Source organism: Lynx canadensis, chromosome B4, assembly GCF_007474595.2.
Source record: "Lynx canadensis isolate LIC74 chromosome B4, mLynCan4.pri.v2, whole genome shotgun sequence".
Taxonomy (NCBI): domain Eukaryota; kingdom Metazoa; phylum Chordata; class Mammalia; order Carnivora; family Felidae; genus Lynx; species Lynx canadensis.
In genome coordinates this window covers 129,846,540-129,873,076 of record NC_044309.1, presented here as the reverse complement: position 1 = coordinate 129,873,076, position 26,537 = coordinate 129,846,540, and the positions used below count along the sequence as shown (strand labels likewise).

Genomic DNA, 26,537 nt, shown 5'->3' with positions numbered 1-26,537 from the left:
CAGATACTGTTGTGCTCTGACTCACCCAGCACTGCAACATAAAGTTTCCTGTGTCGCAACAGTCTCCACAATTATTATCTTAGTGGCTATGTTATGGTCCACAAGGGGGAAGAACCATTATTTCCATTGCCAGAAAGTTCCATGGGTTTTAGTGACTCTTGAGATTCATTCAGCAAATACATCCTGAGCATCTGTTCTAGGGCAAGAAACTGCTACGTGGCTGGGCTGTAGCCGAATGAGGCATCACAGGCCCTGCCCTCAAGGGGCTCAGGTCTAGACTCCAGGAAAAAGCACTTTACTCTGGTGTTGTGGGTTGTGTTAGAGGTGAGCCTAGGAGAAAATGGCGGCTTGAGCACCCAATTTGAGTTGATGGAAGACCACTGTGTCTTCAGTGGTGAGACAGCTTAGGAGCAAGGACCTGGGAGATCTTTCTGGGCTCTTTGGAGTTAGATCTTCAGCTCCCGCACCCCCACACCCAGCTTCGCGGGCCTGGGCCAGAAAACAAACACCCTGGGAGGAAGGTTCGGAGGGGCCCTGTCCCCTGGGGAAACCGCCCCCTGGCCCTCCCGAGAGACCTCTCTGTACCTAGGTAAGGGACAGCACGGGATGGGCAGGGATGATCTCTGAAAGGTCCCAAAGCGGCTGGCAGGCCACTGGGCTCTGCTGAGGTTACTGCCCAGGGAAGATTCAGGATTGTAGCAACAAGTTGCAACACTTTAGTTTTGTTGTGAAGAGAAAGTTTCAGAATCTTAGTGGCTGCTTTGGAGTAGATAGATGTTTACAATGGTAAGGGAGTCATTTGGGCCTGGGCTGGGCATGAGGGGAGAGAGGATGGGTGGCCAAGGGTCTAGAAAGGAATGCAGTGGCTTTGTTCTAGTATTTTCTTTCATTCCACATCACTGGCTTCCTGCAGGTGTTCCTTTCTTTGTTCGCCCTGCCCTGCACTGTCCTGTCCCCGCAGCTCCTGGCTCGAGGAAGCCTACCCTGAATCCCGCCGTCTTCCTAGAGAGCAGGAGACAAGTCCTTTGCTGTTCCGAAAGGAGCTTGTCAACCCCACCCGGCGAGGGAGTGAGAGGGTGGGGGCAGCCCCAGATGTGGTCGCTGGGACACTTCCGGGCCCTGTTCACGTTTCAGGCTTTGTCCACCAACGCCAGCCCCCTCTGCAGCCTGCGGGCAGATCTGGGTCAGTACCAGGCTGCCCAGGGGTGACGTTTGACCAGGAGAGTTTCTGTCACTGTCCTCAGTGCCACCCATTGAACACACACACTCAAAAAAACCCCGAAACCGAACCAAACTTTATTTTTTTGACGTATTGACTGAAAATTGCTAATAAGAATCACACGTAAGCCGGGCATTTCAGCACTTGGTAGATTATCTCCTGTCACTTTGTTGACACTTCTGTTTGGTGGTGATTATAAGCTGGAGATTATCTTGGAATTTATACCATCTGTAATTATGGGCCAGCTCCTATATTGGAGGTGGGAACAGGGACTAAGAGAGTTCGATAAAGCAGGAGTCGGTGGTGGACCGTGGGCCAGGGAGTGGGTGACTCCAGAGGTAGCAGCTGGGTTTCCGTCCCATTTTCACTCGGTTTATTTGTTCGTTAGATATGCTGGTGGTGAGGTGGAGCCTGCGTAGGGGCCCGGGAGGCATGACTGGTTTACGACCCAGGTCTGTAGCTCGCACTCTAGAGTGGCAAAGCAGACGGCGGCCGGGCACACAGGCTCGCCATGGCAGGTCAGGATGGTGGACCGCAGTGGTCAGACAAGGGCATGTACGGGGTCCCCCGGGTGGGCTGGCTTCGACCAGAGAAGTTTGTCTCTCACAGCTCTGGAGGCTGGGAGTCCACGAGCAAGGTGCCTCTGGCAGCCCAGATCTCCTGAGGGCTCGCTCCCTGGTTTACAGACGGCTGTCTGCTGTGTGCTCGCATCCATGGTGTCTCCTGCCTTCCTCCTCTTCCAGGGACACCAGTCAGATGGGGGAGGCCACCTTGATGCTCTCTCATTGTTCCTTCCTCACCTAAGGGCCCGTTGTCAAACACAGTCACATCTGGAGGTCCTGGGGGTTACAGCCTCAATGGGTGAATTTGGGGGGGTGTGGGACACAAGTCTGTCCATAATGGCAGAAGGGAGTGGGTGTGGTTGTCAGTGGCGGGGGGGGGGGGCTCTCTAATAATCCAGCAGCATTCTTCCTATTCTTCCAGGTGTGAGGGGCTTTTCTTGATCTCCCCAGTTTATTTAAGTGCTTTGAGCCCCAGGTTCCTCCTCTGTAAAGTGTGGCTAATCTCAGTGTCCTTTGAGTGCCTCACCAACCCTTCTGTGAACTCCGCTCCTGGTGGCTCCCAGTAGGTGTCAATCCCCATCCCCTTTCCTTCTGTCCCTCGTTCCCCAGAGCCCCTTTTCCTTCTATCCTGCTTCCTCCTCTCTGCTGCCCAGGACCACTGCAAAGTATCAGGGGGCTCGTGGAAGGGACCGGGTTGTTCCAGCTTGCTCTGCCTTCCTCACCGGGTCATCGCATCCTGCTCCCCCCCCCCCCCCCCCCAGTTCTTGTCAACCAGTCATTCTTGCAGATGGCTTGTCCCCTCTGATGAGCCATAAACACTGTTTTTACACGAGTGACGGGTATCACTTAATAGAATGCCGGTGCGGGGAATTTAAACTTACAACCCGAGTTGCTGCCCAGTAATGCTTCCCCTCGGCACTTCTCTGTGCTGGCTGACCTACTTTTGGGTCTTGCTTCCTCCCATTCGAGGTGCTGCTCCTGAGACCCTTGTACCATGCCTCGCCCTTGGTGGGCACGTAAGGTCAGCTTGAGGAACCAGGAATATATATATTCACGCGGGGTGTGCGGTTTATCATCGGCACCTCCGCTTAGCTCTGCAACACCTTGGGTGGAAGGAGGGGTCTCAGTCTTAACCACTGTAGTGTGTCTATGTCTGGTCCTTGTGTAACAGGCAGGGGGCTCTGGGGTTAGACCCTTGGTCCTGACCCTGATTCTCTCACTTGCCAGCTCTTTGGCCTTGACAAGCCACGCCCCCTTTCCATGCCTGTTTTCCTCATGTGTGGAATGAGGTAAATAGAGTCGCCATAGAGGATTATGATGCTCAGTAAAGCTTGGCTCTATTGTTTATCTGTTTTATTGATACGCACATTTAAAAAACATCTTTTAAGCAAGCTCTAGGCTTGAACTCACGGCCCCGAGATCCAGAGTTGCATGTTCCACCGACCGAGCCAGCCCGGTGCCCCTGTTTAGACACAATTTGTCCAGCGCAGTGCCAGTCTGTTATAAAAATGTCAGTTGTTATCCGTTTTCAAAACCCTATTTTAATCAGTTTTTTTGCTTTCGATATAAAGTTTGAAGTCAGGCTCAGGCTGATGCAATGCAAGTCTCCCAGTCCCATGAAGGCGGCGGTGTAAATGTTCCTGCTTTATAGCTGGAAAAGCTGAGACCCAGAGAACCTGAGTGCCCGGCCCCAGGTAGCGGGTGAGAGAGCCCAGATCCTCCTCGACGTTGACCTGATGCCCGATTATTTTCTGTATTTGCTTTCGTTGCCTCCCCTGCCTTCTCATCCCACTTCACACAGTCAGTGGGGGGGGGGGGGGGTGTTTATGAACCTGGGGTCGGGAGGCGGTCACGCTTTTGCACACAGCCTTAAAGCAGAGAGTTCTGGTGCCGCCCCACTGGCTTATGGGCCCAGGTGTAAAATACAGCCCCTCCTGTCACTCAGAGACCCATCGGCGGGCAGCAGGTGGGGTGGGCGGCCAGGTGTGTGAGGTCGGGTCAGCCCGGTTCCTGCAGGGCAACTAGCTTTTCTCCCGCAGCTTTCCAATGCCGCCGCCTCCCGAGCGGCCTGCCAGCCGACAGCGCCCTGCTCTCAACCTGCCGTCTGCCCAGAGCCGGGCCTGCCGCCCGCCCGCCAACTGTTTCCTCCTTTTGCCAGAGCGAGTTGGAGGTGGCTGTGTCGCGCCCAGTGCTCGTTAAAAATGCCTCATTATGGGATTAATTGCTCGGTGGCATTTACAGGCCCCCCATCAGTGTTGTGACTTCTCGCTTCCGACCGGCTCCAACTCCTTCGTCCAAACCACCTGGAGTTGGTTCTGCTGACTTTCTGGCCGGCACCGCGAGCCTCGCGTCAGAGAAGGAATGGACAGTGGCCTCCCAGGGCGAGGCTGGGTATCTGGCGGCCTCCCCCCTCTGCCACTACTAGTGCTGGAACCCGGGCGTCTTCAAAGTGAGGACCCTTCCAAGATGCAGAGTGCCCGGGTGCAGACTAGTGCAGTATCACACAGGGCAGACCAGTGTATTACAGGGAGGCTGGGAAAGGACGGCCCTCTTCCCCTTTAAAACGAGTCGCGGGCTTTAATTAGCCTTAGGTTGAAATAGTGGACGCCCCTCCCCCTCCCCCCCTTCTGGCTTTCAAACAAGAATCTGAAGAATGTGATCCTCTGTGCGGACCCGAGCAAAGATCAGGGGCAGGATTCAAAGCTCTTCCGGGGGCTTTACCAGGCAGCCTTTGTGCTCCTGGACCGGGGACATTCCGCATTGGTTGTGGCTGGAAGCCTCTGACAACTACAGGCGCTTTGAATTCCTGGCTCCGAAGGGGACAGCTGGGAGGGGTGGGGGGAGTCAGGTTAAAGAGGAGTTTGCCAGGGAAACGCGTCTGACCGAGGGGCTTGGCGTCAGCCAGGAGGACCGCCTCTGCGGTGCGTGACACCGGGCAGATCGTGGGTCACCGGAGGCTCCTTCCCCTTCTTGATGATTCTGTCTGGCCTTTACAGACCTCACTCGTTTGCTGCCTCACCAGGTGCTCAGAGGGCGAGCCGAGTGGTCAGGCATGAAAACCCTAGGGCCGCTAGTCAGACTTCCGGGGCACAGACACCAGCTGCTACTACCTGCGTGCCCTTGAGCAAGTCACTTAGACATTCTGGGCCTCAGTTTCCTCATCTGCAGAACCGGATCCTAGAAGAACGTACCTCGCGGTTGTGTGGGCTGGGGAAGCTCTCCTACGAAAAGCACCCAGAACTCAGTGCTAGCGGGTTTTATTTGTGGGGCGTGGGCCCGGTGACACCCAGTTTACGGATGAAGACAGGGAGGTTCAGAGCCCTCAAATAACATTCCCGGAAGGGCGCTTGGGTGGCTTCATCGGTTAAACATCCAATTCTTGGTTTCGGTTCAGGTCATGATCTCACAGTTGCGTGGGTTCGAGGCCTGTGTCGGGTTCTGTGCTGGCAGCACGGAGCCTGCTTGGGATTCTCTCTCTCGTTCTTTGCACCGCCCCCCCCCCCTTAAAATAACTAACATTCCCAGAGATTCCCTCAAGCTCTGGGTAGAGACTCCCGCGCTCACCCCAGGCCAGCCCGACTCTAGAAGTGTCACATTTTGCCCTGATCCCACATCCCTGGAGTGTGCACACACGTGTCTTGTGTGCACCTGCCTGTGTGTGTACAGGTTTGTGTGTGTGCACATGTCTGTGGGATGGGTTCGGTGCGAATCCGGCAGCTGTCTAGAGCAGGGGCCGCTGCTCCTTCCTTCTCTCCTGTGCGGCCTCAGCCTTGGCCCCTTTGGAACCAGACCCGGGCAAAGGGGCAGTTCTTGGCAGGTGGTTAAATAATCAGCAGCCGGGTTTCTGGTGAAGGATGTGGTGAGGTCATTGCTGCAGCCAGGCTCCCTGCTCAAGGACAGCTGGGGTGGCCAGCCTTTCAGACGGGGGCATCACCACAGCCTCCTCGAGGGATTAATTAGCCTTCTCTAGTAATCTAATTTCTCTGTAGCGTGGGAGATACACGGGTTTTATCTCCACTCTGCGACTAGTTCTTGGGTGATTTCCCCCAGGGAGGCCAAAGGCTCTGGGATGCGGCCTGCCCACCCTGGTTTCTCTGGGGAGCTCGGCCCTGTCCTCCAGGCAGCCTGTGTGCCCAGGGCTGGCACCTGCTGGCTCACTTGAGAATAGTCCCAAGTGATGGCAGTGTAGGGAGGAGGGACAGTTCGGCGTGAGGGTTTGGATTTCTTGTTTCTGCAGCTCAGGGTGATCTGGAGCAGCCCAGGGGAAGTGGCCTCCTGCCCCAACCATCCTGAGTCCTTCACTTCCCACGACAATGGTCACTGTTGGCTTGTCCTGACTGCAGAGTTTGTCTTTTGCTCCCTCTGACCTCTTTTGTGAGATCCTCATTACCCCTCTGAAGAGTAACGAAGGACGAGAATCCTCTCAAGTCTTTGTTCATGCCGCCTGGGTGGAGAAGGAGGCCATGCCAGAGTCCTTTTGCCTTTGAAATTGGAACTGGGGACCTGGGTATGTGTGTGTGTGTGTGTGTGTGGGGGGGGCTTCTAAAAGTCCATGGACTGTACTTGAGGGTCTCGGTGGGCCCCCTAAGGTGGTAGGCAAAAGGTTCACTGCCGTCAGCCAGTTCTCAAAGGGGTCCTTACGGGCCGAAAGCGTTCAGAACCAACGATCCAGAGAGAACGTTGGGTTTCCTGTTTATAGAGTGTGTGCACGCGCGTGCACGTGCGTGTAAACAAGTCATCCACAGGCTATTTGCAGGCACGAGGGTTAGGTTATGCCACCCCACGGGTGTAAGTACAGGGAGAGTAGCTTCTCTGAGCTCATGTCTGCAGGGCAGTGGCCTTCCTCTCCCATCTGATCTGTCTTGCATCCAACTGTCCCTCTCATGTCACTTTTGGGCGTCTCTTCGGCATGGGGCTGGGGCTGCGGCTTGGAGGGGTGATGTTCTCATCATAGTGGATTGGATCTGTTGTGATGCTGCACCGAGGAAACTCTGTCCTTGCCACCTTCCCCGTCCTGGGCTCTGGGTCCTCAAAGGATGTTTCCTAAGTGCCCAGTTCCAGGCAGTGCGCTTTATCTCCCTGAGCCTCTGATTTTTTTATTTGTATTTTTACTTTAAAATTTTTTAATGTTTATTTTTGAGAGAGATTGACAGAGTGAGCGGGGGAGGGGCAGAGAGAGGGGGAGACACAGAATCCGAAGCAGGTTCCAGGCTCTGAGCTGTCAGCACAGAGCCCGACGCGGGACTCGAACTCTTGCACTGCGAGACCATGACCTGAGCCGAAGTCAGGTGTTCAGCCACCTGGGCGCCCCCTCGGAGTCTTTTTTTTTTTTTTTTTTTTTTTTAAGGGGGAGGGTGGGGAGCAGGATGGCTACCAGGGCTTTATTGAGGTTGTCGGGATCAGGTGACCGAGCAGCAGGCCACGAACATGCCCAACACATGTCATGTGAGGCGGCTGCCATCCTACCTGCTGGAGGTTTGACCTCCACAGAGCCTTGCTTTGGCTTTGGACTTGAGCTGCTCTTTGGCCCAACTTGTGGTCTTGGGGAGTTACTGGACCAGCCCAAGCCTCATCTACCCAGTGACAGTGGAGTCAGACTGGTGTTTTATAGACCGTCAGCTGAGACCTCATTGGTGGGTCGTGAAATTACTTTCACGGGTGGCAACCAGGGTTTTTAGACATGAAATAAGATAGACTCGAATGGGAAATAATCAAGGTGAATAGTCTGTATCTATCATTTCATGAAGCTTTTCGTTTGACATGTTTGTGTGTATTACCTAAATAGTCTTTATTTTATTTTAGTTTTTTTTTTTTTTACCGTGGGTTGAAATTAAAAAAAAAAGAAACGTTGGCACTCCAGGGTGAGAGGCTCTGGGGGCCTCTTTCAGTACTGACTTTCTGTGGTTCCCGCCTACAGGTCTGAGCTGAGCTGAGTCTCCTCCTCCACTGCAGCTGAGCCTATAAATGGAGTCCCTTGCAAGATCAAGCTCTTTAACTCGAGTTCTTCACAAAATTCTGGGAAATGAGCTACATTCCTGGGGTGGAATAAATCATGTTGAGTGAGGCTAGGCAGGATGTGACTTCAAACCCCCCGAAGTGGGCTGTGGGAGGGCAGTGCCGTGACTGACTCATTATGAGCTCAGTGGCGACACAGACTTCTTGAGAGAAGAGGCAAAAAGATTGTGGCGAGGGGGGCCCGCAGGCCCCGGGGCGCCACCAAGCACCACACTCCTCCGTTAGCCTATTGTGATCCTCACAATTGTTCTGTGAGTTGCGCAGTGCGCTGACTACACTGCAGAGCTGGGACTGTCAGCTAGACCTGGTGGGGGCTGTACCTTCACATGCTCTCATGTGCTCACAGCTGTCCTGAGGGGGAGCTGGTCGCACTTCCGTTTTGTAAATGGAGAAATTAGGGCCCAGGGGGCCGAGTCAACGAAGCAGAGTTTGTTCTGTTGGTTTAGTTAAGCGATGGGTCTGGAATTCCTGGGCCAGCCTGGCTGCCTCCTGAGTCGGGTTCCTTCTCAGATGCCTTCTGGGAAGGTCATGAATAAGTTATCACCACTTGGAAAGGCTTGTCTCCTTTCGGCGATGAAGCTCATTATCAGAGTCCATTTGTATGAACGCTTGATCAATTCAGGAAGATTGTGTTGACCCCTGGCCAGTCATGTGTCTCTTAGAAACGGATGAATCAGATTTGACTGGAAGGGTGGGTGAGGAGGAGGAGGGCAGTGATATGATCCGGGAGGCCACCTGTCCCGAGCTTCTGCTGCCTTGCCTGCTGAAGGGGGAAACAACCAGAGAAGGTGCAGTGTTATCGATCTTAGCGTCATGCCCTCTGAGAATGGATGGCAGAGAGTCTGGTGTTGGATGCCTGGACTTTGGACCTTTTGGGAGACTGTCACCTTCCCCGTGACTCTGGGTCATCAGTGTTATGCTGCACTTCCCTGTGTCAAGCAGCGGGGACCCAGTGGTGACTGGGCCCCATCTGTGGCCTTAGAGCCCTCGGCTCAGCAGGAATAGGGTTCGGATGGCTGTTGGTGGTAGTGGTTACACTACTCAGTGCTTTTTTGGGTTTGCGTGCGTGCGTGCGTGTGTGTGTGTTATTTAAACATCACTCAGAATAACAGGCTGCTGTAGGCCTGGTAGGCCCTGGACAGAGTGTTCTTCAAAAATTGTCTTTAGTTTCTCATCTCGGGTTGCATTTCTCAGCCGGCATGATGTGGACTCAGGAAACCAAGCGCACTGCACTTTCCCGTTGAGACAGTGGCCGTGTAATTACATCTTTTCAGTATGGTTATTTTTCTGCATTGGGTTTCAGCAAACTGTGCTCACGTGCTCGAGGAAAGAAAAGCTGTCCTCTTGGCAGAACCAAAGGGAGGGAATAACCCCTCTGCCGCAGGAGTCCGAAGGGTTCAAGTTCCCCCTTGTGCACATGCGTGCCGCCTAGGCCTAGCCAGGTCTGGAAGGTGGGAGGGCAGGGTCAGTGTGTTCAGGGCGCATTCCTAAGGGGAGGGCAGCTTCTGTCCACCTTGTCACACCTGGGGGCGAGGCTGGGGCTGATCTGTGCCCGGCAACTTGGGAGGAGACACTGGCCCAAGATATCTTGGTTCTCTTTGCAGTCTCTCCGGGTAGGCGAGGCACGTGTGGCTCACTACGCAAATACCGAACAATTAAATGCAAAGTCAAGGGTCCAGTGCAGGTGACGTAACTGCAGATTCGGCCAGGGGCCTGAGCAGAAGCTGCTGATGTGCTCCCCCCACCCCGACATCAGACAGGAGGGCTTGGGAGGGCTAACTTGGGAACGGTTGTTTTCTTGGACGGCCAGGCCCCCAGAAGACGCGACGTGAGCCTTGAACCCAAGTGTGTTGAACAATTCAGTTCACTTCCACAAGCACTGAGCGAGGGCCCTCTCTGTGGACCCTGGGCTCGGTCAGCACCTGTGTATGGGGTCAGGGGGACAGCCCCTGACTTCAAGGTGTGTGAGGGCCAAATGGAAGGTGGGCAGAGAAGCAGTGTAGTTCTGGTATAAGGCTGGTTTTGCTGGTATCGGCCTGGGGAGGGGAGAGGAACAGGTCTAGACTGGAGAGTGTCTGGCAGGGGACAGGAGAGGGGGGACTGGAAGGACAGTTGGGAGACGTTGGGTGCAGGAGTTGGTTGGGCTGTAAAGGCCACGGGGACCTTTCTGTTTAGGCGGATGGGCATTCTCAGTGGCAGAATTCTTGAATGGAACAACAGGGCCATCTTCTTGCTCTGCTTTCTGGCCCGATTGGTGGATTGATTCATTCATTAAGAATGGATCTTGTGGGGCGCCTGGGTGGCTCAGTCGGTTGAGCGTCCCACTTCGGCTCAGGTCATGATCTCGCGGTCCATGAGTTCGAGCCCCGCGTCGGGCTCTGTGCTGACAGCTCAGAGCCTGGAGCCTGTTTCAGATTCTGTGCCTCCTTCTCTGACCCTCCCCCATTCATGCCCTGTCTCTCTCTGTGTCTCCAAAATAAATAAACATTTAAAATATTAAAAAAAAAAGAAGAATGTATCTTGTGGCCTGGAGGACAGGGACAGTATCGTAGAGGAGGTGACCCATCTGGTCTGTGTGACATCATCATGCCCGAGATCCGTGCCCAAGGCGCTGTGGCTGGAGAGGCCCTGGAAAGCTGGGCTTCTTACTTAGGTGGAAATGGCTGCGGGGGGGCTTCGAGTCCTGCTTCTCCCCCGGCCAGGCTCTTTTGTCAGAGGGTGAGATCTGTGCCTTCATTTGCCCCTGTCTTGTGACGTTTTACCACTTTCTCCCTAGCCCTGTCCTGGGGTTCTTCCCTCTCTCTTAGATTGGAAACCCCCCTCCTGGCTAATCCAGGCCGGTTTGCAACTGATCACTTCCCATGGCCCGTCCAAGTGATCTCTTTAAAATACAAATCCAGTGATGTCACCCTCCCGCCCCCTCCCCCCCCACCACGGTGGTAGCCTCCCCTCGTCCCTAGACTAAAACCCACATTCCTCAACGTGGCTGATTAGATCCTAGGTAAGCCGCTGTGTTATCCCCTCTGCAGCTGCTCCCTCCACCTAACCTCGTGCACCTTCCGTCCTTAACCTACCTAGGAGGACGGAACATACAAAATGCTGGTGTCATTTTCGATGGTCTGGGTTTGTTGGACGCAGGGCAAAGTCAGAATGATCCCAGGCCCTGCCTTCCGTAGTCAGGCAAGTGTGAGCATTTGTCAGTGTTTCCTGGGCTCTGAGGGGTCCTGGGAAGCCCCTCCATGTGGCCTCTGAGGAAGGAAGGGTAAAGGGGGGTGGTCTGTGGGGCTCTGGTGCTAAATTCCTCTCTGGCCTGTCTCTAGTCTGGTTTTCTTATCTGCTAAGCATCAACACAGGCTTGGGTTGGAATACCGCTCATGGCAACAAGTCCCAGCTTCTTCTGTAAGCAAACAGCATTCCTGAGGCCGGGTGGGGGGGGGAGGGTAAGGGGGCCCATCCTTCCCAGTCCTCAACAGCTTCTGCCTCCTGGGCTCTGGGACCCGGGAGGACCCTCCCTTCCCCCCCCCTCCCCCTCCCCGGGGAGACGAGCACCTGTGGGTGGGCGGCTGCGGTAAGGTCGGCCCTCAGTTGGCAGAGTGACTGAGTCCTCCCTGCGGATGATGGTTCTGACAGCCCCGGTGTTTATGCAGGGCGGCTCCTGTGTCCATTATCTTGTTTGAGCCTGAGAGCCAAGCAGCTGCTCAGTGCCAAGCCGGACCCCAATTCAGCCCTTCTGCCGTGGCACATCCCACCCGCCCAGTATTTCCCAGGCCAGCCCTGAGGAACGTTTCTCCTGCAGGATATCCCAGGGTACTTAGCCCGATTGGACACAGTGAAACGGGGTTCCGTAACTGCGGGCTCCTCAGGGCACTCTGTGTGCATCGTGACTGCAGGAGGGCCACGGGGAGGCGGGTTTCCAACCGCGTTTGGCCACGAAACCCTCTTCCTTCGTGCGAAATGACTGGTTGGGAGACACTGCACTGTGCCATGTTGTTCTCGGGGGACTGGTGGAGCCTGGAGAAAGAGTCACCAAACTTCTGGCAACTTCTCATAGGCCCCAGGTGTCCTTCTAGGGAAGGATTAGGGCTAATGAGGTCAGGAGGACAAGATCGGGAAGTTCTTACTCGGTGTCAGAGTCTTTCCTGGGAGCTTGAGTTGCAAGTCCTCTGATACAGAGTTTTTTCTTCTTCCTGTAGAGCCTGGAAATTGAGGTGACAGCTTCAAGGTTACAGGAATTGGGGGCACCTGGGTGGCTCAGTCGGTTAAGCACCCGACTCTCAGTTTCAGTTCAGGTCATGATCTCGCGGTTTTGTGAGTTCGAGCCCGGCGTTGGGGGGGTCTGTGCTGATGGTATGGAGCCTGCTTGGGATTCTCTGTCTCCCTCCCTCCCCTTTGCCCCTCCCCCTCTCATGCTGTCTGTATCTCTCTAAATGAATAAATATAAAAAATTAAACAAACAAACAAAAAGATTACAGGAATTGAGCAGGGGATTCAAAACCAGGTCTGTGTGACTCCAGATCTGTGCCCATTCCATTCCATGACAGAGCATTACGGACTTGTCTCGGGATTCACAGAATGGGAGCTGCACATCACAGTGGTTTTTTTCAAGTTCCATCTGTGCAGAATTGGTACCAAAGATCAGCATTTGCAGCACTTGCTTAGCAGACCGAGTGCCCCAGGAGAGGCAGGAAGGGCAGCCCGAGGTGGCTTCGCGGGTCCTGATTAGGGAAGAGGCCACGCCACACCAGCCAAGTCACTTCTGGTGTCTCTGGTGGTAGGTGGTAGGTGCCTCCACCTTGGTTCATCAGGAAGCACTAGAAGGTTCCAGAAAACTGAGGTGGTTTATTCAACCTCCTGCAAAGCTTCTGGGGACCAATAAATTATTTTCACTCCTATTCTCATCGTGGATTGAAAGCCCTGGTGTGCTTTCTTTCGCTTCTCGTTTGGGGAATATAAGAACTGGTCCATTAATGGCTTGGGTTTTGCAGCAGCGAAGCAGCTGGGACCTGGGTGCCGCCAGCTCGGGTCTCCTGCCTCATTCCCGTCAGCTCTCTAACCCTCTGGCCCTCCGCACAGCTCAGGGCGATTTCCCACCTTTTTAGAAACCTCCTCTGTGACTCCTTCCTCCTCTTTGCCTTGTTCCTCATACATTCATTCTGGAAACCTTAACGGCACCTGCTGGGGTCAGGCATTGCGCTAGACGTTTGAAATCAGCCGAATGAGACCTGCCTCCTGTGCTCAGAGGCAACGGCAGATCCGACAGTTCAGCTGTGTGATGGCTTATGGGAAGTCCATTCGTAGTGACAATCCGGGAGGGCCCTGCAGAGGACAGAGCCTGTGCTGAGATTTGAGAGAGGAGGGCTTCTGGTGCAGAGGAGGGGGCACGAGGAGAGCGAGCCGTGAACAGGACTTGGTTATGAGGAAGGGCTGGAGATGAATGAGTGTGATCACGAAGGGCCTACTCAGCCTGCAAAGATGATGAGATTTTATTCGGGAGGAGGTGTGGAGCCGTTGAACTGTTTCGAACTGGCGAGTGATTATCGATAGAAGAGGATATAGCACGCATAGAAACGGGGCTGCTGAGTCATCCTGAAGGCAGCAGGGGTATGGATTGGAAGGAGGTAGAAGCCCCCGTGGAAGGCCGGGAAGGAGGCCGCTGTGCAGCCTGGAAAGGAGGGGACGCAGTCCTGGAGCAGGGCGCTGGCCGTGGGATTGACAGAGGGCTTTGCTAATCCACCCGAGAGGAGTTTACAGTGATCGCCTTGGCGACCAGGCCGACGGTGTCTTTCCCAGAGATGAGACACAGAAGGGGAGTGCAGGTTTGGGGGGTTCAGGTGTTCCTAGTACCTGTGGGTTCTCCGGGTGGAGGCATCGACTGCTGGGCATCGGACGTATTTGAGGGGGTTTGGAGGAGGCTTCTGGGGGGAGGATACAATTTATCTAGGTATCATCCTTGGGATTAATCCTGATGTTGTCGAAACCTTTCAATAAATGGCATTTGATGCAGTTCCCAGGTGGGGTCAGCACAGCCATGTGAACAGCCCCCCAGAGCGTGGTTGCTGCCTGGCTTCCGTGAATCACCCGACCTCTTCCTGCCAGTGAACTTGATTGTGGAGCGGCTGCGCTGGAGGTCCCGGAGACTTGTGCCTTGCCTGGGGAGGCACATCAGCCTCCTTTGCCTGATTTCTTTCTTTCTTTCTCTTTCTTCTTTCTTCTTTCTTTCTTTCTTCTTTTTTCTTTCTTCTTCTTTCTTCTTCTTTCTCTTACTTTCTTTCTTTCTTTTTCTTTCTTTCTTCTTCCCTGTCTTTCCTTTCTTTCTTTCTTCTTTTTTCCTTTCTTCCTTTCTTCTTTCTTTGTTTCTGTTTCCTTCTTTACTTCCTTCTTCCTCTATTCTTCTTTTCTTTTTTCTCTTTCTCTATTTCGTCTGTCTTTCTGTCTCCTTTCTGTTCCTTCTTCTTTCCTTTCATGCTTTATTTCTTTCTTTTCTTTCTTTCTTTCTTCCTTTCTTTCTTCCTTTTTCCTTTTTCCTTTCTTTTCTTCTTCTTTTTTGTCTTTCTGTCTTCTTCCTTCTTTCTTTCTTTTCTTCTCTTTCTTTCTTTCTTTCTGTCTGTCTGTCTGTCTGTCTTTATCTTTCTTTCTGTCTTTCTGTCCGTCTTTCTGTCTTCCTTTCTTCTTTCCTTTCCTGTTCTTTCCTTTCTTTCCTCCTTCTGGCACTGTATTCGTCTTCTTCCGTCTTCCTCTGTCTTCTTTCTCTTATCTTCCTTTTTTCCTTCCTTTCTTTTCTTCCTTTCTTCATTTTCTTTCTTTCTTTCTTTCTTTCTTTCTTTCTTTCTTTCTTTCTTTCTTTCTTTCTTTCTTTCTTTCTTTTTCTTGACATTCAGGAATCTTTAGAGTATAGTCCAGTAATGGGTTCAGTCAGGTCAGATCCCTTAAAATACAGTGTATTACAGGGGCCGTCACTCCTTGGTGACCATGCCATCCGTAGTGGTCATCGTTTGGGTCTGGGAATCACTTTTCACTGGGGACTTCTGTTTAAGAAGTGTCCACTTCAGACTCCAGAGAGTATTTACAAAGCAGAACTTTGGCTTCTGTGCATCCTTTGCTCATGCAGCTCGCCCCTTAAATCAGTGGTTCTCGACTGGGGGCAGTTTTGCTCCCTCAGCCCCCATGCTAGGCAATGTCTGAAGACAGTTTTGGTTGTCACAACCGGGAGCAGACTGCTACTGTCGTCTAGAAGGTAGAGGCCAGAGACTCTGCTAAACATCCTGCAATACACAGGACAGCCCCCACAACAAAGGCTTACGTGGCCCCAAATGCTCAGGGTGCCGAGGCTAGGGAGCCCTACCTTAACTGATCACATCGTTTTACGGTTTATGAAAGACCGCCCCCTCTTCTCCCTGGGCTTGAATCCTTCTCTACCAACTCTTCCCCTCCCCCACCAATTCTCATCCCCTCTCCTAAGACCAGTTACATGCCATCCCTTCCATGGAACTCCCTGGTGCTTTGGGTTTTCCGCTGAATGACCCCTTCCTCTCTGTTCCTGCAGCGAGTTACGTGTTCCTTCATCTTTCTCCACCGAGTCTCGTGTTGGAGCTGGCCATTTGCATGGTCCCCCCCTCCGCAGCAAATGTTCCACAGTGACAGACGTCCTGCCCCATTGTTGTGCACATTTAAGGAGTGTACGTTGAATTAAACAGCCTCGATAGATAGGGAAGACAGCATGCACGGTTGAGTCAGGGAGGTGGCATGCGCCCAAGGCCGCAGAACAAATGCTTCCTCGTCATCCATACGGCACATCTGTGTATCGGATGCCCGTTGTGCAGCAGCGTGCAGGACAGAAGGAAACCAGAACGCTTGCTTTTTGTCCACTTGTGGTCCCCTTGTCCGGGCTGCATTGCCGAGGTTGGCACTTTAACTAGTGGCATGGGTGTCTGTCCTGTCATCCCACTACATTATAAACTCCTTGGGTCCTTTATACCTTTGTCATGATATTTTTGCAAACAGACCCTCAGTATGTATTGATTCATTGAATAAGTAAATCTACGGGGGTTGACGATTTCTCTCTTTTTTTGACGTTTATTTATTTTTGGGAGACAGGGGAGATAGAGAATCCCAAGCACACTCTGCTCTGTCAGCACAGAGCCCGATCGATTGCAGGGCAATCGGGCAATGCACGAACTGTGAGATGGTGACCTGAGCCCAAATCAAGAGTCGGGCGCTTAGCCGACTGAGCCACCCAGGAGCCCTGGGGTTTGACAATTTCTGTATCATTTCAGCAGCTGCCTTCGTAGAGCCTTTTGGTAACAGTGGAACTCAGGCATCTTGATAGTTTCACTAACTCCAAAGCAATGGCTATAAAAACAAAGAAAAGGGACATGTTCACCTGGGCCCTCTGGGGTGGGGGTGGGGACAAAGGATCAGAGGGGCCTCCTTGAAAACATCAGTGATGAACCTGGAACAGGCTTTCAGTGTTTGAGTTGAGCCCACCGGGGTCTCTGAACTGGAACCTTGGCTCAGAGAACGGAAATAGCTCACCCAAGGTCGACCCTGACCCTTCTTTTAGTGCCAGCAGCTCAAGAGGGGAGTGTGACGCGTTCCTGCTTCAGACCAGCACCAGGAGGTGGATTTGCAGCCTCGAGTCGGCAGGATCGGCGTCCGTGTCCCTGGTTTGCTTAACTGACCAGGGGGTTCTCAGTTTGTTTCTCTCCAGCCCGCACCAGAGAGCTCACAGGCAAGGCAGTTGCGGTGGAAGCCGAGTGGGTCTGTGTTGAACCTGGGTTTTGTGACTGGTGTGGGCCTCATTTCCCTCACCTGCGGGGATGGAGAAAATGGAGAGCTTATTCCCAGGCCGTCACACAGGTAGCTTTGAGATGGTTGGGAGACTTGAAGCCCTAGGCCTAGAACCTGGCCACGGAAGGCTTTACACAAACCCCGTTGTGAGGAATCGAGAAGCTCCCGGCAGAATAAATTCTGTCTTTTAGGGGCTAGCCCTTCCTTTCTTAAACAAGTACACAAGTAACTAAAAGAGAAACCAAGCCAAAGGGCAGGAAGGTGGGGGAGAGAGGGGGTCCTTGGGAAAAAAGGAAAGAGTAAAAAGGTCCAAGTGGGTGTTCAGGGGAAAGGGAAGAAGGCAGATAGTCACGGAATTCCACTTTGGGTTGAAAGCAGAGGTTTTTTGGTCAACCTATTTACTTTCAGTTTCATCATTTCCTGTGAGTCCTAATTTAGCCTCTGGTCGTGTCCTCTCGATTATGGCCTAAAAAGGCAACTACTTGGGTTTCTTGGCGTTGTACTGGCACCCGCAGGAAGCCAGTGTGGAAAGGGCCGGCCTCTGCCGGATCTGATCTCCAATGGGGAAAGCTGCCTTCTTTTTCCTTAACTCCTTGCTGGCCTGTGAGTCCCACAGATTTCCAGAATTTCCTGAGGTTCCCTAAGCCGAACCACCGGCCTTACTCCTGCAGACAGTTTTCCCAGTGCTGGCTTGGTGGCCGCCGCATGGGGACGCTGTTCACGGGACCGAGCCCGCCGACCCTGGGGGAAAACATTTTGAGTCGTACCTGTCAGGGCCATAACAATGCCTGGATGTTCCCCTGTTCCAGTCACTCCACTTCTGGGAATTGATCTCAAGATGGTCCACCATACAAGGAGAAAACCTAGTGCGTGGTAGTTTAAAAAAAAAAAAAAAATCACTTTGGAATATCCTGCAGCCATGAACAGTGTTTCTCAAGGAGGCCCTGCAGCCAGCAGTCCTGAATTTGGGTCCTCGCTTCCCCAGCTGTGTGTCCAAGTGGGATTACTTCCCTCTCAGAGCCTCTGCCTCATCACCTGGAAAATGAAGCGTTTGGAGAAAATGATCAACAAGGAAACTAATGGCCCAGCGGGGAAGTGGTTATAGTAAATGGGAAAAATCCACAACATGAAACCCCGTGCTCTGCCTGTGATAATTAAAAGTCTCAAGTGTTTCTACGAACAAGGACTGCAAGGACCATAAAAGAGACAGAAAACTGGGGTGCCTGGGTGGCTCAGGCGGTTGAGCGTCCAACTTCGGCTCAGGTCATCATCTCACGATTCATGAGTTCGAGCCCCGCGTCGGGCTCTGTGCTGACGGCTCGGAGCCTGGAGCCTGCTTCGGATTCTGTGTCTCCCTGTCTCTGCCCCTCCCTCGCTCACTCTGTCTGTCTGTCTGTCTCTCAAAAATAAACATTAAAAAAAGAAAGGGCAAACTGATGGGGGGGGTGGAGGATCTCAGGAATGTATGGAGATATTTGTTCATTTTCAAAACTTTTATATTTTGTATAGTTTTTACAAAAGGGGCCACTCAGCATGGTCCCAAGCTAGGAAGGGGAGAAGTGGCCGCATGCCTCCCTAGCATCCCTTCTTTGATGCCCCTTTTCATCCCTTCCTTCCTTCTGTTCATCCTCCCTCCCTTTCTCTCTCTCTCTCTCTCTCTCTCTTTCCCCTCTTCATTTCTAACAGCTCTTGACTAACGGCTTAGTCCATCTGTGCCCTTAGAGTTGACCATCCCCTGAGTGCATCGCTGGCAGCCCTGTTGGGACCCGGGGGCGCCTCCACCTGACTCAGGTGGGCACCGGAGCTCAGCTGCGGTCACCGAATATGGATATTCTTCTTTGCGCTGGTGGGAGGGCTTTAATAAACCCCATTGTTTGTGGTGACCTCTGCCCCCCACCGCCGCCATCCAACCCGCGTATTGACCTTGGCACTGCTGCTGACCCACATCACTCCAGCAGAGCAGTGACACCAAATGGCTCTGTCCCCGGCCTGGCCAAACAGGACTCAGCTGAGTTTCATGAAAGTTCTGCTCAGAGAGGGGCACGGAGACCCACCTACATATAGGGTGCCCACCTGTGTACTCGGCACCCCCAGAGGCAGAGAGGGGCAGCCCCCTGTGTTGGTCTAGCTCTGAGGCGGTCACAGCGTGTCCCCCTCTCTTATAGGAAGTGAGGCTTGGCCTCCAGGTCTCTGGTGGCCATTGGGGGTAGACAGTGCTGCCCTGTAAGCACCCCCTTCCCTCCCACTGAGGCCTGAAGGTAGGGCAGAATGAGGGGCCAGGTGGAGTGGTCCCCTGCCAGTGGCTGCCATGTTCATGGCCGGCCAGTGCACACCCACCGGTGGAAGACCAGGAGGGCAAGAATGTAACAGTTCTAGTGCGCCCTGCTTTTGGACCGGTCACGTGGTCCACACAGGGAAGGCTCCCTCAGCCTCCCTGCCTTGCCTGGTAGAGCCCAGTAACTGTGTGTTGACCGCTGTGGAATGTATTCCCCCACACGCCCCGTGTCCCACTCAACTTGCCGATTGATCCAGCTTCAACGCCAGCCCGACTTCTTCCGTGGGACCCTAGGCACAAGCGTGCTAAGGAGACCCCAGGCCGGGGGGCCTGGTGGACCCGTGACTGGATGGGGTGACAGTAGGCAAGTCACTGGCCCTCTTGGAGCCTGTTTCCTCATTTATAAATTGGGGATAATAAAAGCTCTTTTGCAGAGCGATTGATGGTGACGCGAGGTTGATGTTGGTAGGTCAGGGACCTAATGACTGTCCCCCTTTCTCTTCTTCTCTTGGAGGGATCTCGTAAGAGGGCATGTGATAGATATCCTCGGGTGTCTTCCCTGGGCTGGGTTAGGAGAACTCTTAACCAGCAGCGGACTTCGGATTTGGGGGGACAGGGTTCAAGTGAATCCCTTCTTACATATTGATAGGAGATTGTCTTGTCCATTTTTGGTTTGAACTTTGCAAAAAGGTTGAGACCCAGCAGCCTGCGAAGCCGTGTGCTCTGTGGTCCTTGCCAGTCCTCGGGCAGGGCAGTGGCATGAGGGGGAGACTGGCTTCGGGAGCCTGGGTCCTGAGACTGGGGAGGCTACCTGGCCAGTGGTCAGATGGATGGCACAGAGGGACAGGACAGCTGATATTTACTCTGGCAGAGGGAAGCCTCCGATTTGCTTGAATGGCCTGGCCAGTGTGGGAACCGGGACAGCCGGAACTAAGCTGGTGAGGCTGGGGCGTGCAGGCGGCCTGGACCCCAGCCCCACATGGAAGATGAGGCCAGGCCGTCCCTTCCTGCCTTGTGGACTGCTGCCTGGCTCTGGGCCCTGCGTTCTCTCAGGGGGTGGTCCTTGCAGGTGGGTGATGCCCCTGGTCCCCCAAGAGGGGCCGCAGGGGTTTGCTTGGCTGGGAATGTAAACAAAGCCACCAGCTGGGGTTGCTGGGGGAGGCTGCCAGGCTCTGTTCCTTGGACTTGCCTTCCCTCCTGTGGGGGCTGGGGAGAGAGCAGATTTCCTGGAAAACAACCCTTTTCCTGGAGCGTGTCCAGGGGAGCCCCTTAGTCTTGATCTGGAAAGCATTTAACGAGCCCAGATAAGGCCTGGGCGGCCCAGACTTTTCCTTTTGTTCTCTCTGTCCCAAACCTCCAGCCTGGGGAGGGGGCCTTGACCTCACAAGGGAAAGGCTTTCCTGCCTTGTGAGCTGGGCAGTGAGCTTCTGGGCTGCTCCCCTGGTGGCTGTGGGCTGGCTCTATCTCGGACCACGGTTTCGGAGTCCTGCGTTCAGAGTCCTGAGGGCCCCAGCCTGAGCCCGTGAGCAGGAATAAGCACTGTGGTAACCGTGGAAAGGCCACGGGACCGGGAGTCCTGAGTCCTCCCTGGGCGACAAGCCCCTGAACCTCCAGGAAGCTCCCGGATCCTCATCTGTAAAACGGGCCGAAGCACACTTCTTACCCACTCTGCAGTGTTATGACGAGGATCTTTGGAGACAGCAAAGGGCGTGCGAAAGCATTTCATAAACCATTAAGCCACACCGGCGTGAGGGGCTATTGTTTCATCTTTATTTTGCAAATGAGTTTTGAAAAAAAAGACACACATGTGCTTCAGTTCTCCTGGACAGAAATGGTGAGGGGTGCTTTCCGCGTTAGTGCCCCGGGAGGGAGGTGCTCTCGCTGCTCATGATATTTCCCGGAGCCTGACTTTTCTTCTCCCCTGATTTCTTTGGGCTGTATTATCAAGATGGAATTAACGTCTCTTGGCCACATGTTTTTTTTGTTTTTTGTGTTTTTTTTCCCTCTTGGTGGAACTCCGTGAAATAAAACGTTTTTTTGAACTGACAACTTCCATTACGTGCGGTCGTACTTTTTGCCTTTTTGGGGGGCTACTGGGAAACTTGTTTTCGTGGGAGGTCCTCTTGAGCTGCGTGGTCACTTTCCTCCCTCAGCAGGTATAGCACAGTGACTATGGTTGCATCTGCCTTTGAGACTCAGATTACACTCGTCATCCGGCACGGCGGTCGTTTATAGATTTGTTTGGTTGTGGCTGGATCCTAGGATATACCTTACCGTTCGTTTCTCGCAAGATCTCTGACAACAACTCGTTTTTTCCGTCGTGTACATCTTTCTCCCAGTGCCTCCCAGTTGCAGAAGTTTTGCTCTGCTCTAATGCCGTGCCGTTGGCAAAGCCAGGAGGTGCTCAGCGCTCCTCGTGTGGCTGATGTGGCTTGTACCTGACATTTTGTCCTTGTTTGTCCCGCAGGTCCTGGCTGTAAGTCACCATGGCGCAGCAAGCTGCTGATAAGTATCTCTATGTGGATAAAAACTTCATCAATAACCCGTTGGCCCAGGCCGACTGGGCGGCTAAGAAGCTGGTCTGGGTGCCTTCTGACAAGAGTGGCTTTGAGCCCGCCAGCCTCAAGGAAGAGGTGGGCGAGGAGGCCATCGTGGAGCTGGTGGAAAACGGGAAGAAGGTGAAAGTGAACAAGGATGACATCCAGAAGATGAACCCACCCAAGTTCTCCAAGGTGGAGGACATGGCCGAGCTCACGTGCCTCAACGAAGCATCGGTGCTGCACAATCTCAAGGAGCGTTACTACTCAGGGCTAATCTACGTGAGTGCGGGGCCGGGCCCAGGGCGCAGGGGGCGCGGGAGGCCCGGGTCTGTCCCGGAGCGTTGGGGGTCTTGAAGAAAGCTGCGGTGACATCCTCCAGCTTTGGCACGCGAACATCCTAACGGAATGTTGTCGCGGCGTTATTTCACCTTTTCGCGTAGCCCGAAACACGACAGGAAGCCTGTTTGAGACCACACATAGGGAGAACATCATGATGTGTATGTGTGGGGGCCCACCCACGGGCCTTGGTCCTCAGTCTCGGTGGGGACAGGAAGGATAGTTCCTTCTAAAGCAAGGCACTGCCATGCCCTGGTTTCCCGCCTCGCTCCTTCCTCCTGCACCTCCTGGTCCCCTCCCCCTCCCCATTTGCTCAGTCTCATTTTGGAACTCCATCATCTTGTTCTTTCTAGAGGCCTGTGGGTGTGGCTTAGCTCCCTGGGGAGTGTGCTTTGAGCAGAGATGAGGACTTGAACCTTTGGTCCGTGCCCCTGCCCTACCAGGCTTAGCGTCCAGAGAACAGCACGTGTAAAGGGCCCCGGGGCGTGCAGAGAAGGCGCGGTCCCTTCTCTCTCTCTCTCTTTTTTTTTTAACGCTTATTTATTTTTGACAGACAGAGAGAGACAGAGAACTAGCAGGGGAGGAACAGAGAGAGGAGGAGACACAGAATCCCAAGCAGGCTCCAGGCTCTGAGCTGTCAGTTACAGGGCCTGACGCGGGGCTCGAACCCACAAACCGTGAGATCGTGACCTGAGCCGAAGTCAGTTGCTTAACCAACTGAGCCACCCTCTTTCTTCTGGCTTAGCAGGGCTACCTGTGCACAGAGACAGCTCCTCGCCGTAGCGTTTTCCCATCTCCTGTGTAATAGGCTGCAAGATCTTTCAGTCTTAGGGTCACAAAAGTTATTGCTAATTTCTTATTTCTTCTGTTCAGTGTCCCAGGTATTTCCTTCTAGTTTTGTCCCAGGTAGGGAAGAACTACCTGGCTCTTATTCCTAAAATAGCTCCTTGTTTAGGTATGTTGTTATGTTTACCTTGGCCTTCTTGGTCTTGGAGCTGAATGAAACAGTTCTCAAAACTTTGTTTGAATTGGAGGAAGAAAACATCTCGAGATGCTTACCACCCTCTCATTTCATAGTTGGGAAGCCCAAGCCTCAGACCCAGGGGTCAGCTCATGATCACATACGCAATACAAGGAGGTGCTGGGCTCCTCCTGGCACACGGATGGCGAGTGGCCCCCACAGAGTCGGCCATTTTGTTTTCTATACAGTTTTCAGGGTGACCTCAGCACATGTTTCCACAGGGCACTTGCCCTGCCATCCTGGACTGCTACTTCCGAGTGCCCTGCCACGTGCCAGAGTCCTCTGTGAAGTCCCAAACCTCTTGGATTGATTGCCCAGGAGTTCTGACCGGGCCAGCCGCATGCCGGGGCTGTGTTACCTTGCCGATTGCTAAATCGGTCCATGATAATGAAGTTCTTACGTCCTGCCGTTGAAGACCACCCTTTGGGGATGGGCCTGATTAGTCAGGAGCTACCAGAAAGGAAATACACAGAACCGTCTTCTTGGAAAAGTCCTTTGTAGGCCAGCTTAGCCCAACCTGCTGATACGGCAGGTGAGGAGAACTGAGGCCTAGAGGGGGCAAGGGCCCAGTGCAGGATCATGCATCCTGAGACTGGAGCTCGGGGTTTTTTGACCCTCAGCCCGGCTATCTTTTCCTTGGTGAGAATGTCGTATGGACAGAATTAAAAGCCCCTGTCCCTAAGGATATTAACCACTGGAATTCAGAATTGGCGACTGGTAGAAAAACAAGGGGCCTCTGAGAAAGCATCGTTTGTCTGCTGGGGCAGCTGGGAGCCAAGTCCTATTGTCTGAGAGTGGGACGCCCCCCAGGCAGGCTCCACAGCAGATCGTGCCCACTCTGCTGTGCCCCTAAGCTGACACAGGCTCTGCTTGGTGAAGCAGGGCGATGAAGGTCACGGCACTTGGGGCCTCCAGGTCCTGGCTCAGATCCCTCCCCCACCACACGCCGCGGCTACGAGGAACCCCACTTCCTCGCAGGCGAGGACTCAGGAGTGTGTGAACGCCAGCCAGCACCTGGCTCACGGCAGGGTCCGGACTGTGCCGCTGCTGCCGTTTGTTCTAAGTGAAGGTAGCTGTTCCTGTGCGTGGCCTTTGCTGGGGGTCTCTGTTCAGCTTGTGTCCTGCTAGGGATTTGCCGAGTGCGACACACATCAGGGGGGCGGGGCCTGCGCTCGCCTGCCTTAGCTGGCTGCAGTCTTCTGTCCCACAAAGGGAAATATTATTAAAGCGGGTTCAATGATGGTTGCTTCGTTTCTCCTCCGCTAGCGTGGGTTTCCCTCTGGAGGCAGGCAGGACTCTTTGGTTGGAGGCGTTCACTCCTGTTTCTGTCGCCTCCCGTGTGCCTCAGACCAGCCTCTTCCTAAGCATCCTCCCCGGAAGAGAAGTCGATTGTCTCCGCAGTCGCCCTAATGGGGACCCCAGCAGGTGCAGAGCTGTGGGGGGTCGGAGCCGCTGGGCAGGGGATGCCGCCTCATTCACAGTCAACCTCTCTGCACACGACGCTCCAAATTGCGACCGGGGAGCCTTTGTGCAGCGTGTTCGCCTGGCATTGTGGGCGGCGTGGCTAATCCTGTGCACAGCTGCTCTGTCTGTTTCCTTGGGGGGTGAGGCCCCGGGACAGGGGGCGGCTGGGCACAAAGAGCCTCTGTGGCCCGTGAATGGAGCAGCTTCCTGGCGTAGCCGTGTGGGAGCAAAGCCACTTGCTCGGTGTCCGTGCCTCCGCAAGCATCGAGAGGGAGGCTCGCCATCAGGGCTCCTTCCTCCCACCTGAGCTGCTGGGCTCACGGCTGCTGGTTTGATGGGATTAGCCCAGAGAACTTTGAAGGTCTCCGGAGAGAACCGTCCACAGGACCATCTGCCCACCCAGCTGTCAGAAAGCCTTGTCCCGGGAACCCCTGGTCCCCTTCTGCTGTCATGACCAGCTGTTTGCAAACATCTGGCTCAGAGGCACGCCCTAAAAGTGTGGCCATGTGTCCTTGGCTTTCATCGGGCCGAGTTCCTAGAGTGTGGGTTTTCTCAAACCCCAGGAACAGAGCTCAATTGTTTCTGAGCTCCTGGGATGACCTCACTGCTCCCTGGCCTTATCTCATCCTGGCCCGACAGTCCCATGGAGGAAAAACCAGAAGTCCCCTGCTTTCCTCTTATCTTCCTGTGATACCCGTGCTGCAGGTGGCCCACACCACGTGTGGCCTTCTCTGCTTCGGAGCTTTCCTGGTCCCTTGTGAAAGAGTCGTTGGAGGGAAAACAAATGACTGATTATCCCAGGAAGAAAGAAAATTGAGGGCCCCGAGTCCCCGCCTCCAAACAGAAGAGGCAGCCAGATGCACTTGGTCCTTTCCAAACTTGGCTGCTCTTCGGCCTGCAGACCACTGTGGGTTACTGGGTCCCTCTGGAGCTCCGCTTTTATTTTCATCTTACTTTGGAGAGAGTGAGCCAGCCTGTGCACCGGCAGGAGAGGAGCAGAGGCAGGGAGACTGAGAGTCTTAAGCAGACGCCATGCTCCGCGGGAGCCTGACATGGGGCTCGATCGATCCCGCGACCCTGGGATCATGACCTGAGCCGAAATCAAGAGGCGAAGGCTCTACCGACTGAGCCACCCAGGCTCTCCTGGAATTCTGCTTTGAGTCTTTAACTTCTGTTTGGAAAGTCCACGTGCCATAGCCCTTGGCCGCAGCTGGAAAGGGCTTTGTCCTTGCGACTCGTTCCCGTGTGGAACCTGTCCCATCTTCCGTTTTGGCAGGAGCGGAGAGGGCAGGGCGGGATGGGGCTGGGTTGACACATAGCACAGTGCCCTGTGGGTGTTGGCTGCTATTGGACCGAGGGGCACAGCCGTGGACAGTGAGGGTGGAGGCCACTTGTAATGAGGAAAACAAAAAGATAGGAGTTCAGAGAACTGGCCTCTGACCAGGGAGGTCTGGCCTGGGGAGGGGGAGGGGGAGGGGGACACCAAGGGCTGCTCCCAGCTTTGCTGTTAACTGCTTCATGGCTTTCAGCTGTCACTCAACAGAGTCAGGGCTGCAGGTGTGTGTGAATCACAGCTTTGCGTGGCTGCTTCTGGAACTCTGGTGTGTTGTCCTCGGAAGAGGGGGCTTGGGCTGCTTACCCCCCCCCCCCCATCTGAGCACCTACCACCTGGGTGGCTTCAGGAGTCATGCCCAACTTGTTCGGAGTCTGTCTTTTTTTTTTTTTTTTTGGCCCGGGAGACAGATCTTGGAAGACAAAGGAGCAGGTTATTAGAAAAAGAATTAGTAGGGGCGCCTGGGTGGCGCAGTTGGTTAAGCGTCCGACTTCAGCCAGGTCACGATCTCGCGGTCCGTGAGTTCGAGCCCCGCGTCGGGCTCTGGGCTGATGGCTCAGAGCCTGGAGCCTGTTTCCGATTCTGTGTCTCCCTCTCTCTCTGCCCCTTCCCCGTTCATGCTCTGTCTCTCTCTGTCCCAAAAATAAATAAACGTTGGGAAAAAAAATTTTTTTTTAAAATAATAAAAAGAAAAAGAATTAGTAGTCACAAGTTAACATGAATTTACCTTAAGCCCCTGAAGAAAGACAGAGCTGTCTGGCCAGTTGCCACTGGACCCTGCTTTCCTGACCTTCTCAGAGCTCTTCTCCAAGGCTGTCCTGGGTGCATGCCAATCCTGAAAACTGCTCAGGGAGGCATAGAGTCCGGCTGTCCCCACTTTACAGATTGAGAAATGGAGGGAGAGGGTGGTTAAGAAACTTGGCCCTTGCTGGGATTTGAACTCAGGACGGCTGACTCTGGGGTCGGATTTTAATCCCATCAGGT

General features: G+C 53.9%; 1 protein-coding gene across 1 annotated transcript in view; it reads left to right on the top strand.

Annotated features, from left to right (window-relative positions):
* MYH9 (myosin heavy chain 9) overlaps positions 1-26,537 on the top strand; it is a 93,094-nt gene that overhangs the window by 9,512 nt on the left and 57,045 nt on the right. The window contains exon 2 of the mRNA XM_030320522.2: positions 21,327-21,678. Within this exon, the coding sequence (XP_030176382.1) occupies positions 21,346-21,678 (333 nt within the window). The 5' untranslated portion in view covers positions 21,327-21,345. The remainder of the gene's footprint in view (positions 1-21,326; positions 21,679-26,537) is intronic.